At 41.1% G+C, this 16,132-nt stretch overlaps 1 protein-coding gene across 1 annotated transcript; it reads left to right on the forward strand.

The window, feature by feature from the left end:
* Nucleotides 1–811: 811 nt before the first annotated feature.
* On the forward strand, nt 812–11,066 carry LOC134097660 (interferon-induced GTP-binding protein Mx2-like). The gene is made up of 12 exons (XM_062550592.1): nt 812–2,781; nt 3,008–3,145; nt 3,579–3,733; nt 4,598–4,736; nt 4,840–5,038; nt 8,353–8,431; nt 8,914–9,036; nt 9,175–9,307; nt 9,452–9,610; nt 9,753–9,829; nt 9,977–10,168; nt 10,420–11,066. Exons 1-12 carry the CDS (start codon nt 2,583–2,585, stop codon nt 10,642–10,644), a joined length of 1,818 nt encoding a protein of 605 aa, XP_062406576.1. The 5' UTR covers nt 812–2,582; the 3' UTR covers nt 10,645–11,066.
* Nucleotides 11,067–16,132: the final 5,066 nt, after the last annotated feature.

Below are 16,132 nucleotides of genomic sequence, written 5' to 3' on the forward strand. Positions count from 1 at the left end.
AGGCTTATGTCTATGTTGAACACAGTTTTGGTGATGTAGCCTATAAGCATAACCAAAAGACAAATTCGTTTTGTGTTGTGTCTATGTCATGTCTATTGCTTTAGCCTTGCCCATCTTAAAGCCAATTTGAGTATAGCCTAGACCTATTATTTGCCCATTGAAGAGCAGTAGGCCTAGGCTGCAATTTACGATGCAGCGATTAACTCAGCATTGTCCATATTGTTGAACAATAAATGACTGACTAGTGTCACTGGCTGTTGTGTTAAGACTGAATAATGTGAGCTTTCAAGACGCTGTGGGCCTGTGTGGTGGTGGTGAACCAGAAGGGAGCAAAGGTTGTGGCTGCTGCTGATATCAGCTGATTATCATAGGCCAACAAAACCACAGTGGCACCTCAGGGCAGTATTCGGTATTCATCTACAGTGCACAGACTGTGAAAGGATCGAATTTCCGATAAAAAAAAAAGCAAGTATCAATTTATAAACTATTATTATGTAGCCCTATTAGTTTGTTTTTCATATAGGCCTATACTCTTGAAAAGGGTTATTGGGGTGCTAGAGCATGCAGGCTAAAGAACCCTTAGGGGTTCCTTTGATGGACCCTTCAAAACGGTCCAAAAAGTATAAATGTAGGGGTGCCATATATGATGCATGCCATAGAAAAATGTTTGGTTCTATATAGCACCTTTTCCCCCCTAGGAGTGTATCTTGTGATGCGTGGACACATTATAGTCCTTGTGTCTTGGGTCTAGGAGTGTATCTTGTGATGAGTGGACACATTATAGTCTTGTGTCTTGGGTCTAGGAGCGTATGTTGTGATGCGTGGACACATTATAGTCTTGTGTCTTGGGTCTCACAGCACAGCAGACACGCTCATCCAGATGACAGGACCGGTTGAATGCAGCCTGAGGGAAGTACTGTATCATTGACCCAGTACTGGTCACTCTCATCAGCCAGAGCTATCCTGTCCTGCATGCTACTGTAATGGCCTGCAAGTTACCCCTCAGTTAGTCACGTCCACCTCCATCACTTCCAGACACTGCTACTGTAGGTCAAGAGGCCGAGATTATTTTACGGTTATGGTTATGGTTATGGTTATGGTTAGCGGATTTGGTAGACGCGTTTGTCCAAAGCGATGTACAAAAAAAAAAAAAAAAACTGTAACAGTGACAGTTGGTCAGGCTACATTAGGGAGAATAGCAATAATAAGCAATGTCAATTTAAGCAACAGCCTAAAGAAAATAAACAATGACCATGAAGGAGAATAGCAAATAACAATATTGCCCATTCAATCAATCATAATTATAATAGCAATAACTATGGCATGGTAAGGCCGTATACGTTTAGGATCATAGCATAAACAACAATGTCAATTTAATATACTACCAAGCATAATCCATAAGAAGCGCATAAGTGCATGTTGAGCAGAAATGCCTTTAGACCCCTCTTGAGAGATCCAAAACTATTACAGGAACGGAGAATACTGGGCAACTCATTCCACCAGCAGGGAACCACTGAAGAAAAGAGTCTTGAATTTGATCTGATGTTTCTAGCTGGTCGACACGAAAGACGTTCATCAGAAGACCACAGTGGGTGGTTGGGGGTGTACATCTTGATCAATTAATTAAAATAGCAATATGGACTGGATGAGATTATTTTCTTTGACAGCCCTAACCGTCATGTTGTGACATTCCCTATTCACAGACATTTCATGTACACAATATGCTTGTGAAAAACATAAGTACATGTATTTGTGACCCCAAACAGAGGTGACATCATGTGGTCCTGGTGAACGAATCTTTTTTGTATCTATTTTATTCGTTAGGCTAGACCAAAAATCTCTCTCGGTCCACTTAGAAACCATTAGTATCACACATTTGAGAAATTGAGTGGGATAATTGTGCTATCAATCCTTTATAAGATGACATATAGTTAAGAATATGTTCTTTACTAAACCTGATAACAGTTTCAGTCGGCCATTTTGTTCCATCATGAGTGACTATAAATGTTTATAACTAAATAAGTGTCTGCTGTGCCACCACTGGCAAGAGAACAAAGCTGATATCAGTATTGCATGTGTTTTTTATTGGAGCCACTGGAAATTCCCTCATGCTGTAAACTTTAAGCTTTGAAATCATTTGCTGAAAAGGGGACACATTCTGACACATTGTTCAGAAATAATTCGATCAGAAATAATTTGTAAAACAAATCAAATAATCAAATGTAACTTGTCAATGTGGAAAGGCTTGGCAAAACAAGTGCAGCTGAAAGTCCAAAGATGAAAGTCCACACTTTTACAAGGAAAGTAGTGATGTTACAGGATGACATTCTGACTGACAATAATAAAAGTTTTATTCATTCCACATATCATGTTGTATTGGGCATCTATTGTCATCGGTTGTTGTCTCACAGACCTTTGCTTTTACAACTATTGGCATCTCTACTGCAGTTGACCAACAGCATTCACTTCCAGTTTGCTTTGTAAGCTCTATATAAAGACCAGCCAAAGGTGGACTCCATCAGCTTGGTTAGACACAGTAAGGGATCCTCTTATTCTATTTACACGGCAAGTGCAAAGGCAAGATGGAGCGAGCCGATGGTGTTTTCCACCACCACTATGATGAGCAAGTCCGGCCATTGATAGATGTCATCGATGCCCTCCGCTTCATTGGCATTGATCAGGATCTGGCCCTGCCTGCCATAGCTGTGATCGGAGACCAGAGCTCAGGGAAGAGCTCTGTGCTGGAGGCGCTGTCTGGAGTGGCTCTCCCCAGAGGCAGCGGTGAGATTATCTATTCATATAGCAGACGCTCCCATGCTTTACTTGCAATATACATTACAGTACAGCATCCGAATGTGTGGTCCCTGGGTACCCATCACAGGCTCATCAATCATTTTCCACACTAGCACTTTTTTTACATTATGATTATGTCAAAATATATTTCCATATCTAAGTTTTAACAAAACAACCAAACATTATGATTGTGTCATGGCTGTGTCTCCTTCAGGCATTGTGACGAGATGTCCTCTGGAACTGAAGTTGAGGACGCTGAAGCTGGGAGAGAAATGGACTGCTATCATCAAATACAGCGGGACAGAGATCAAGTTTGATGACCCTTCCCTGGTTGAGGAACGTGTCAGGGATGGTGAGTTAAAAGGGTTGAAATGGCAATTACACTGGAATACTCTCATATGATAAAACCTTAAAGGTCACCTAGAATGGAAATAATTTTTTTCTTGGTCTTCATGAATTATGAGAGGTTGTGCATAAACAAAGAGCTATCATGAACATGAGGCATGGTTGTGCCCTCCTTCATATGGAAATCTTGAACTTAGAAATAGACACTAAAAAATGGGCGATTCAGCAAAACTGCTTGCTTGTGATGTCAGACCTCGCAAAGCCATTGAAGTTCAATTGGGGTTGCCAAAGAGGGCGCCATTTAGTCAATACCCAGCCTAAATATATGGTTTTAATATACTATTTTAGTCAGTTACAAGCCTAAATAACTGACTCAAGTATGGACAGAACAAAAATGGATGTGGGGGCCAGTTTTACCTCCTCCTGAATGTTCCCAAAAGCCCAGGATGAGTTGGCGGGAGATGGCGTTGGGATCAGCAGCTCTCTGATCCATCTGGAGATCATGTCTCCTGATGTGTCTGATCTCACTCTCATCGACTTGCCCGGGATCACCAGAGTCCCAGTGCCTGGCCAACCAGACGACATCTCAGACCAGGTGATGAAGAGATGAAGAGATTTTATGAACAACATTCAAATGTTCATATACTGTATACAGTCCCCTCCAAAAGTATTGGAAGACATGCTAAAGTTGACTATATATAAAATCATCTTTTGGAAATTGATCCTAATGCCTTAAAAGACCAATATCCAACCTTTAAGGCCTACAGTATGTTAACTCTATGTGCTAAAATTCCCATAGAGGCTAGCAGAACTTTATTTGTTTTATTTTTTAAATGCCAGGCAGTCATTTCAAAGATCCAGGACACTATGTACCCTGATGAAGTCCCCTTGACCTTTGGAATTAAAATAACCAACACATACCCTTCACCATACCAAGAGATTGGCATGGTTTTATTTCAGTTAGCCTATTAGCTGGTTTGAATTGCATTGAGCTCAGTGAGAATGAAACCAGCTGATAGGGGACCAAGGGGACTTTATCAGGGTGCATAGTGTCCTGGATCCATGAAATAACTGCGATTCAAAAAATAAAACAAATAAAAATCTGCTAGCCTTTATGGGAATTATGCGACTTTGTAACCGCAGGGTTGCCGGTTCAATCCCTGACCAGTAGAAATAAATGTGGGCAGGGGAGTGGTTGAGCACCGCTCTCCCATGTCCACATCCACAGCTGAAGTGCCCTTGAGCAAGACACCTAACCTAACCCCTCACTGCTCCCCAAGCAGTGCTCTTGAGCAGGCAGCTCTCTGCTCCGGGTTAGTGTGCCTAGTGTGCCTAATGTTCACTAATTCACCGATTGGGATAAATGCAGAGACTGAATTTCCCTCACAGGATCAAAAGAGTATACATACACTGATATTATTATTAAATGTATTTTAACAATGATTTCTTTCTTATTAAGATTAAAAAGCTCATATTGCACTTTATTGAGAAGAGTGCAACGATTAACCTGGTGGTGGTCCCATGTAATGTTGACATAGCAACAACTGAAGCTCTCAGAATGGCCCAGGAAGTTGATCCAGAAGGGAAAAGAACTTTGGGTGAGAACACTGGAAACAATCTCCTTCTCCTTATTAACCACAATGTAGGAGAAAACGTCATTAGATATTTCTACTTCCTGTTATTCTGTATGTTATTATACAGCCATTCTGACAAAGCCAGACCTTGTGGATGGTGGAACTGAACCAAACATTTTAAAAATTGCTCTAAACCAAGTTATCCCGCTCAGCAAGGGATATATAATGGTGAAGTGCCGGGGTCAACAGCAAATTCATGACAAAATGTCTCTGGCTGAGGCCATTCGGATGGAGAGAGACTTTTTCCAACATCACAAGTATTTTAGGCAAGTTGTTTCTTTATCCATTCTTTTAGGCAGAGACTATTTGCACCCGGGTGTAAATAATGAACATTACTATTTACACCCGGGTGCAAATAATGAACATTACTATTTACACCCGGGTGTAAATAGTGTAATAATCAACATTACTATTTACACCCGGGTGTAAATAGTGTAATAATGAACATTACTATTTACACCCGGGTGTAAATAGTGTAATAATCAACAATACTATTTACACCCGATGTCTAACATCCATGTTCTCTGTCAATAGGCCTGTGTATTTACCAGCTCTACAGTAGGCTAGGCCTAATTTAGTTTTGAACAGTTTTTAGCTGTTTTGCCATGTCTGGGTTACTTGGAAGTGATTATACAAATATTAGGTTAATGAGTGGTCATGTGGTAGCTTTATCAAAGACAAGCTACTTTAAAGAGTTGTTTTCTGAGTTGTCTTCCAGGCAGCGCTGCCACTGTTGACTTAAAAGCACTTAATCCTACTCCTAACCTTAACCTAACCTTAACCTAACCTTAACCCTAACCTTAACCTAACCTTAACCCTAACCCAGGGGTTCTCAAACTTTTTTGGTCCGAGGACCCCTAATGGAGCAGAATTTTTTCCGAGGACCCCCCCCCCCCCATCGCACCACAAAATTACAGTTACCACAATTGTTTAAAATAGGCATTTTAATGCAAATCATTTAAAATAGGCATTTTGATGCAAAAGTAGGGCCTAGGAACAGTGTTTTGTCAAATGTGGGCCTACTGTGTAACTGTATTTCACTCACATTAATGAATAGTGGTGGGATTCTATTTAGAATTCATTGAAATAATAATAATAATAAAAACAGACTGACAAACTGCAGTGCAATCACAGCATGAATTATGCATTCAGAGGTAACTGTCATGGAGTAAATTAAATTATACATTTACTAATCGACGATTAGTAAGATTAGTAAGATCAAAGATTAGTCAAGTGAAAATCAATGATGCAGTAACAGGCACCAAACTGGTGTCAGAGTAAGACAATCAAACTGCTAGAAATACATGCATTACTATTAAAAATGACTTGCATGGTTGTGTAGGCCTGACTGCCCTGAAAATGGCAATATAAGAACCATGGTGGAGGTATACGTTGGGGCTGAGCAGTTTACTGAAATATGTGGTGTGTGCCTTCCAGAAATAAATGGCAATTTTTATTCAGTGCTGAGAAATGACTTTTGACACTTTTTGCGCTCCATATATTTGTGACACTAGCTGATCTGACCTGACTTGTTTGCGTGGTAGCACACATGACGTGCACAGATGATGATTCTCTATAATATTTTTTACTGCATTGCAATGAACAAAGTAAAGGCAAAAAAGTGTTTATTTGTCAAACAAATTTGGATGCAGTATGAGTCTTGAATTCGATACCATACAGGAGTTTGCTAGGATCTCAAAACCGTATTATGAACGTGACTTGCCATAGAGAAACACATGCAACGTTGGATTATGAACATAGGCTATTATGCCACAAAAAACATGGGGTAAGTGGAGCTAAATGAAGTTATTATTTTGCTATCACTTCGTCTGTTTTATGGCCTAGAATGTTGTATTTGCTATCTGTGGATAGCTCTAGCTCTCCTCTTTCATCTGACATGCGTGCCGTATATTTCTGATGGCGGTTTCACGTAAAGTAAATCAAACGAGAGTAGGCTAATGGTAGCCGAAGCTATATGACATTATTATTTGTTTGTCACTTCGTCTGATTTTATAAAACAAAATGATCGATGTATTTGGTATCAATGGAAAGCTCTGTTTCTCCTCTTTCATTTGATATGCGTGTCATGTCTGTGCGATGCGGGATCCACGAGTAATTCAAGCGAGAGTTCTGGATGCGCGGGTGAACGCAGAGCAATATAGACTGTAAATATGATATACTTTGATTTAACTTCATGATTTTATTTTATGTTCATACTTGATCGTACAGACATGTGTTTAGTCTCGTTGGAAAGCCCCGGTTCTGCTCTTTCGTGCAATATAAGTCTCATCTCGCTATGACTAATAATCACGGAGCAATGTAACAAAGAAGAATGTGTGTGTTTTTTGACGCACTTTGCGTCCGTCGGGCTCATAGGGTTAAATTGTAACTTTTTCACGGACCCCCTGGCAACACGTCACGGACCCCCAGGGGTCCGCGGACCCCACTTTGAGAACCACTGCCTTAACCCATGCCTAAGCGCCTTCCAGGCAGCGTTGGGGGCTCAAAGTCAAAACACAACCTTTCTACTAACAACTAGCCTACTGAAGCCTACTTCTACTTAACTGTACTCATAACTGAAATAAAACCAGTCAATCTTTGACAGGTTCAAAAAGCACAAACTCTTATTTGCCGCGAGGTAACGTCATCTAAGAAAATAGAAGTCATCGTGCGTACTTTGGCAGGCAAAAAGTTACACTTCAGCTGTGATTCGAACCCTATACCTTGAGCATGGTAACCCAATCACTTATCCACTGTACTACGCCCCGTTGAAAAAGAATGGGAGAATACTAATTATTGACTCACTTGTTGGGGTTGCTAGGTAACGGTAAACAAAACTAATAGATCGTATTTCTTGATTTTGCTTGCAAACGGACGGCTTTACCCGTTCACTGAATAAAGTTTGTGGAAATGTAGTACCACTTTCCCATCTCAAATATAGTTTTAATAATCCTAACTTGTTAGATTTAGGTAGGCCATCTCCTGCCAAGATGGTCCCGCTATGTTGGATAGCACGCATTTCAGGTTTGGGTGTAAATAAGAAAATGCCTCGATTCCACTATTTACACCCGGGTGCAAATAATCACTTCTTTTATCATCTTAGTTGAGAATACTGAGTCACTTCTGCCTTAATTAATTGAAATTACAATTAATTGTCACAATTACAATTCAATTAAAGGAGACATAGAATGGAAACTGTCTTGGTTTTCATGAATTTGGAGAGGTTGTGCATAACCAAAGAGCTATCATGAACATGAGGCATGGTTGTGCCCTCTGAAAATCTTGAAATTAGAAATAGCCAAAAAATGGACAAATTAGAACAAAGCCTGTTTGTGATGTCAGATATCGCAAAGCCATTGAAGTTCAATTGTGGTGGCCAAAGAGGGCGCCATTTAGTCAAACGGACCATTTCTATACCCAGACTAAATGTAAGGTTTTAATTGGGCTTTTAAAATTGCAATTGAGTTTATTTTTTATGAATCAAAGTTGAATATATAATATTTGTACACCAGAGAACACAGTGCAATACTCAATTCATCCATTTTATGTCCTCTTTAAATCAAATATGAACAATTCCCAGCTGCCTTCTAGAAGAGGGAAGAGCCACTACCCAGTTCCTTGCTACTGAACTGACCCAGGAGCTGGTGAAGCATATCAAGGTGAGTAGTGATGTTCAAGAGGACAGGCCTCTGCTATGACAGTATCTACAGGGCACGGCAGGTTTTTACTCATTTTACAGTATACGATGACAACCTTCTTGCTATATTATATTTGTTTGGATTATGAGGTATGACATAAACAGAGCACTACTACTACACTTTACTTGATGTATTACTGTAAAGGATTTGTCAAAGGAAGTTTTTATTTTAGTTCAGTTTCTGTTCTAACTCTAAAACTAAATGTTTTTCACTGTAACGTTCACATTATCATTCTGAGAGTGTGCCTGTGTGTGTGTGTGTGTGTGTGTGTGTGTGTGTGTGTGTGTGTGTGTGTGTGTGTGTGTGTGTGTGTGTGTGTGTGTGTGTGTGTGTGTGTGTGCATGTGTACATGTGTACATGTGTATGTGTGCACTGTACATGTGTGTGTGTGCATGTGTGCGTGCGTGTGTGTGTGTGTGCGTGTGTGTGTGTAAATTTGTCAGGATTCTCTTCCAAGATTGTCTGATCAGGTGAATTCAAAGCTGAGCGATACCAAGCAACTCTTAACTAAGTTCAAGAAAGGTCCTCCACTGGATCCTGAGGAGAAGAAGGAGTACTTTGTTGAGGTACAGTAACAATGTACAGTACATAGGATGACATGTACATTGTAGGATGACATGACTACATGACAGGAGTGCATGCAGTGTTGGTTGCTCAGAGCTAGTAGTGTTGAGTTGATCTGTAATGCTGCTGTTTCTTCACAGATCATTAGCCGGTTTACTGACAAGATCAAATGCCTGGTCTCAGGAGAAGTCATTAACAGTGAACACCTCTATGTGCTCCTTCGTGCCCAGTTTGGAGAATTTAAAAGGGTCCTTGAAAACAGCAAGAATTCATGTAAGTGCAAGAGAGTCCATTGTATTAAGCAGCAGATTAATTCACACTCTTAGCGCATTGACACTATGATTCATCACATGAAGAGAAATCACTGTAATGTAGCTGTTCAATGTGATAACCTAAAACACATATGGGAATTAACAGTTGGCCAGAAAGTGGAAGAGGTTGTTGCCGACTATGATGCAAAACACAGAGGAAGAGAGTTACCTGCTTTTAGCGAGTACAGAGTGTTTTTGAAGACAGCACAAGATCTGGTGGTGGAGCAACAGCCTCCAGCCCTTGAGACTTTGAAGAACATAAAAGGTGTCTGTTATTTTTCGCTTTTATGTACGCTATCACAATGATCAGGATTACTTATTTCTTTCAAAATAATCTCATCTCTCTCAAATGAGAGTATTGCCTTATTTTGCTTTATATATTCAGGTTGTGAAAATATTTCTTCCAGATATTGTCCAAGATCAATTTAAGGAAATCTCAAAAACATGCTTCTCAAACTATCCTTACCTCAGACGTTTCACAATGGTGATTATGACTTATCTTATTTAAAAAAATGTTGGGGGGTGGAAAACAATTCATCTTAGTAGTCATCCACATGAACAAATATTTTACATGATCTCAGGAATCAGTAATACTCCATAAAACAACAATGCCATTGTTACTGCCTGTTAGAAAACAATAGAAGATATCCAGTCGAGACAGGAGACCACAGTGGCAGAGAGAATCTGTGAGCAGTTTAAGATGGAGAAGCTGGTCTTTACACAGGACAGCATCCTCAATGAAAGACTGGACGCTGCTGAAGAGAACTATGCTGATTTAGACAGCAGGAAGAACTACCCCAAGATACTTAAAGAGTATTACCAGGTACTCACACAAACATTGTCAAGAAAGGACCTGCACACCTTGATAGGGTTTTTTGCAGGTGCAGCTTTTTCACACAAACATTAACAGTACGGTATTTAATTTTTTCTCTCTCCCTCCCTCTCTCTCTCCCTTTCCCTTTTTATTTGCTTTTTCCCCATTTGTTTGTTTCCTGTTTGTGTATTGTATTTTTGGCTTTCCGGTGCTTGAAAATGTTAACTCACTGCAATTCTCCGTCTCTCCTGTCCTGTCAGATTGTGGTGCAGCGGCTGGCAGACCAGGTCCCCATGCTGATCCTGCACTTCCTGCTGCATGAGTCCATGCGCATCCTGTGCCTCAAGGTGCAGGGCCTCATGGAGATCCACAAGCTGGACGAGTATCTGGAGGAGAGCACGGAGAGCAGCCGCCGTCGCAACGAGCTGCATCACCGCCAGGAGCGCCTCGTCTTCGCGTACGAGAAGCTCAGTGTGTTTTTCTGAGGAGGTCAGCAGTGAGAAGCTCAGTCTGTTCTTCTGAGGAGATCAGCAGTGAGAAGCTCAGTGTGTTCTTCTGAGGAGATCAGCAGTGAGAAGCTCAGTCTGTTCTTCTGAGGGCGTTAGGCCACGTTAATCACATTTCTCTGATACAGTTTTGAGTTACTTTTTTTTTTTAGACTCATGTGTCATGGTTATATTATGAATTCAGTCACAACAATTATGTGCACAGTTGCCAGTACTTGGAGGAGGAATTCCAACAGGAGCACATATGACCAGGCAAACTCTGTAAGGGCCCTTAAATGTGATAAAAAGATGTAGGGTCTGGGAACTCACCGTAGGCAGGGCTCAATCCGAGGGGTGGGATATAAACAGTTGTCTTTCAAATTCCCTCTCCGCAATATAATACTAAACGAATTGTCTTCTTGTTTTCAAATAGCAGGATGTGTTACCGTCACAACTTCTGGTCGCATGTCAGTCACCATTATGTTAAGCCCGCCCCCCGACTCTATACACACTGTGATTGCCCGTCCATTTCTTGGTTTCTCAGCTCCCTGGCTCAATGGAGCGTAGCTAGACTGCCCCGCCAGCCAATTTACATTTGCTGCCACTAGGGGCGTCTAGATTTCTAGGCTACTAGAGGCCTCTGGACTGGATGACCAATTGAATGTAAGAGAAGTGCGGTGTTGCCCTCTAGTGGCTGGACTGGGTGCCTGACCAATTGAATGTAAGAGAAGTGCGGTGCTGCCCTCTGCTCAAGTTACTGGCTGGCTGGAGCAAGCTGTGTGTGTATCAGCCATTCACATATTGTCAGTGTGTTCATAAAAATTGCAGGTGAAAGGAAATGCAGGTGTGTGCTCGTTTCTAATAGTTGTTTCACGTACATTAGAAATGGGCAGCGTCCAACCTGTAAACAGCAACTCAGAATATGAGGCTGTTAAGGCAACTGAAAGCTAACCTGACTTTCGCCAGATCCTGTAGTTCGCTGTCTGCTTCACACAAGGATCTGGGACTTCTCGGTAGGAGATGTATTTCTGAAGGCGGGTCCTTGTAAAACATCCTCGCATGTGATTTGATAAACCACTTGCCTGTTATCTTGAATGACGTGCTAGGCTTCTTCAAGTTCTTGCCAAACCCGGTCGGAAGAAGAGTAAAAACATCCTTGCCACCAATAAATGTCTTCAAAACTTTTCTCTGAAAGAATGAATACTCGATAGATTCGACAAAACGGTTGAAATAGCAGAATCAATGTCAGCACAAGACTCCTCGCTGCGTGCCGCCATTGTTATTTGAATCAAACACTCGCTTCGGCGCTCCTGATTGGCTGCTCATTTTTGATCACTGGCAGGGGTTTGGATTGCCCTCGCGTCCAGACCCTTGTGTAGAGCTCAGCGAAACGCCTCTGGTGGAGCATGGCGGAACTACAAGGGTCTGGCGAGAGTCAGGCTAACTGAAAGCAGCTTGTTTTAGAAGGCTCTTTAGGAGCAAGAGCTGATTGGTGCACTGTACGTCGCCACCAGTTACAGCGACACTCGAGAGTTTCCTGTGTGAACTTGGTCATTTTATTTTCACACATGAAACAGAACCCCTTAATCTCACCCCTTACTGTATGAATGCTCTACTTTTGACCTTTAACCCCTCTAAAATTAGCTTTCAAGTAGAAATGTGCAAAGATTAAGGTTGATTGAGAAGGAAAACCTGCTGAATTCACTATTTCAATTTCCCCTGAATTTCCCCCTTTAATCAAGGAATTATTGAAGATTATAGATACGTAAGCTGTCCTGAATTATCTCTTCATCACAACAAATAAGAGGGAAACTGACTACACCTTAAGGGAAAACTATGCAGGTTTGGCGATTTCATTGCTGGCTTCGCTTTTGCTTTTCGTTCATTTTACACCTCGAGCAAAACAATTGATGTTTACCTTTTTCCCGTTTATCCAGCCATTCTGCGAGTCTGGCGATACAACTTTTAGCTTCAGCCTAGCATAGATCATTGAAACGGATTAGACCAGTAGCATCTCACCTGCTAGCATCATGTTTAAAAGTGACTAAGATTTCCAGTAATTTTCCCATTTAAAACGTGTCTCTTCTCAAGTTAGAAAGTGCAATAAGACCAACTGAAAATGAAACCTGGCGTTTTTCTAGGCTGATTTGACATGGAACTACACTCTCATCTGGCTTAATAATCAAGGCAACTTGCAAACGTACCACGGGCGCAGTGATATCGTACCCAGCATCTGAAAATAGTCCCCATATAGACAACAAGCAGTAGTAGGGTTAGCAGTTTGCAAGTTGCCTTGATTATTACGCCAAACTGACGTAAATGAGAAGACAGGACAGAATCAACTACATGATCAGGTTTCTCTCCGTGTTATAAAGTGCAAATTCGTTTTGTGTTGTGTTTATGTCATGTCTAGCCTATTGCTTTAGCCTACTTGCCCATCTTAAAGCCAATTTGAGTATAGCCTAGACTAGATTTGCCTATTGAAAAGCAGTAAACCTAGGCCACAATTAAGTTGCAGCAAATAACTCGTCATTATCCATATTGTTGAGCAATTAATGACTAGTGTCATTGGCTGTTGTGTTAGGACTGAATAATGTGAGCTTTCAAGTCGCTGTGGGCCTGTGTGGTGGTGGTGAACCAAAAGGGAGCAAAGGTTGTGGCTGCTGATATCAGCTGATTATCATTAGGCCAACAAAACCACAGTGGCACCTCAGGACAGACTGTGAAAGAATCAAATTTCCAATAAAAGAAAAGCAGGTATCAGTTTAAAAACTATTATTATGTAGCAAGCATAATCCATAAGAAGCGCATAAGTGTATGTTAAGCAGATATGCCTTTAGACTCCTCTTGAAAGATCCAAAACTATTACAGGAACGGAGAGCACTGGGCAACTCATTCCACCAGCATGGAACCACTGAAGAAAAGAGTCTTGAATTTGATCTGGCGTTTCTAGCTGGTCGACACGAAAGACATACATCAGAAGACCACAGTGGGCGGTTGGGGGTGTCATTGAATTAAATATGGATGAGATTATTTCTAATCTCAACATGGACTGGATGAGATTATTAGAGTGCATGAAAATGCACTATACTGTTATTCCAAGTCTTCTTAGTCTTCTTCTTCTAACGCTCGCAATTCAGCTTGAACCGTTTAACGTAGAAACTTCATTCAAACTTTGTTGCGTAGGTCTTGCTTATGCCATGTGTGCTTTGTATTTTTCAACTTTGTAACTTTTATACTTTTTAAACTATTAGTTAAAAACTATTACAATTTCCCCCATAGACTTAACATTGCTCATTATGACATCACGGCAGCAATTACAATGTTACCCCAGCTGGTCAGCCACCTGGTTACCAACTGTCAGTTTCTCTCAGGCTTTAATGGCCTGTACAGATTACACAACTTTTTTGTCTTTCACGATTATTTTTTACGATTGACCATGTCAAACTAGGCGATCAGAGAACCACAAAATCATGCAGTGTCGTGGCCGCAAGAGTGACCACATTACAAGATCATTTATCGTAGCCTTCTCGTCGTGTGTCGTCACAGTATCAGTGTCAACACGGGAGTCGTAGGAGATTCCCCAAAAAATCTAACATGCTAGACTTTTGGTCGTAACGTCTTAGAATGTCGCAGACAATAAATCGCGGGTCGTTGAACATGTCAGATTACAAGACGCTTCCTCCTTCGAACGTCGTTCCCGACTTTGAATATTCGGACCCGACAATGGAAATTTGTCGGCCACGACACAATCGTGGCAAAATCGGGCTGAAATCGTGTAGTCTGCACAGGCCATAAGCATACAATCTCTCTGAAGACTACATATCCTGTTTAACTGTTTCCTCTGTCCACAACTGTTTCAAAATAAAAGTCCTCACTGCAATAATACACTATTAAATCATTTAACCATTGTAACTAAACTATTTAACTGTTCAAACATTCCAACTGTCAGTTATCATCAACTATGCCTCCAGTCAACTACATGAAACGTCCATGTACCTAGCAACCAACATAGAAACCATTGAAATTAAGCCTTTATAACCGTTTCCATAGCAACTAACATGATTATACTGCAGTAACTTCTTGTTTACTGATAGTGGCCACCATGGATACCCTAGCAACAAATGTTTCAAAATAAAAGTCCTCACTAGCAAGTTAGCTAGTTAGCATGGTTAGCATATTTAACATTGTTAGCATAGTTAACATTTTTAGCATAACTGCTAGAAATGATTAGCTAAGTTAGCTAATCAACCTGGTTAGCATATTTTAGCATAGTTAGCATTTTTAGCATAACTGCAAAAAATCATCAACTAAGTTAACTAATCAACCTGGTTAGCATTGTTAGCAATTTTAGCATGGTTAGCATAGTTAACATGTTTAGCAGTATTGCTAGAAAACATCAGTTAAGTTAGCTAATCAACCTGGTTAGCATTGTTAGTAAAGTTAGCATTGTTACCATAGTTAACATTGCTAGCATAGTTAGCATTTTTAGCATAACTGCTAGAAATCATTAGCTAAGTTAGCTAATCAACCTGGTTAGCAATGTGAGCATAGTTAGCATAGTTAACATTTTTACCATAACTGCAAGAAATCAGTACCTAAGTTAACCAATCAACCTGGTTAGGGCCCGAGCACCGAGGTGCGGCCGCTGTAGCAGCGGCTGCACCGTAGGTGCAAGGCCCTATTGTTTTTGTACAGATTATTAGGGCCCGAGCACCGAGGTGCGGCCACTGAAAGTGGCTGCACCGGAGGTGCAAGGCCCTATTGTTTTTGCTCAGATTATTAGGGCCCGAGCACCGAGGTGCGGCCGCTGTAGCAGCGGCTGCACCGTAGGTGCAAGGCCCTATTGTTTTTGCTCAGATTATTAGGGCCCGAGCACCGAGGTGCGGCCGCTGTAGCAGCGGCTGCACCGTAGGTGCAAGGCCCTATTGTTTTTGCTCAGATTATTCTTATTCTCTTTTCCTCTTAGCCCGTGCGGCCGTTTCACCAACTTGGCATGCTCCAAAACTCTTGTAATTTGGCAGGCATATGTAGAATTGCATTTGATGCTCAGAGACAGAGCCCTGGCCTAGGGTGTGGCTCAGGGGGTCTATAGCGCCACCTATCGCGCTGTCTGTTGTGGTTGACATGTGCATGCACGAAAATTAACCAAATTTGGTAGGCAGATGTGTTGTATAAATCTGAACAACTTTTACATTTACACTACATAGTGAATCTTAAACAAATTTGAGTTATGATTATGATTATGATTTTTGCACATCATGTATTTTGAAACACTTCTCCTAGACGGTTTATCGAAATCATGTCATATGAGCAGTAAAAGGATCTTGAGGGGTTGCCCGAGAGGAATTGCGAACAGATTTTTGAATTTTCGAAGCATATCGAAATGGCGAAGGTTTGAATTATGGCGTCTTATTACGAAACAGGAAGTTGGTGTTATAAGCAGAAAAAAGGTTATAAATTGGATGTAATTTGGCAGCTACATGTG

Source organism: Sardina pilchardus, chromosome 12, assembly GCF_963854185.1.
Source record: "Sardina pilchardus chromosome 12, fSarPil1.1, whole genome shotgun sequence".
Classification (NCBI taxonomy): Eukaryota; Metazoa; Chordata; class Actinopteri; order Clupeiformes; family Clupeidae; genus Sardina; species Sardina pilchardus.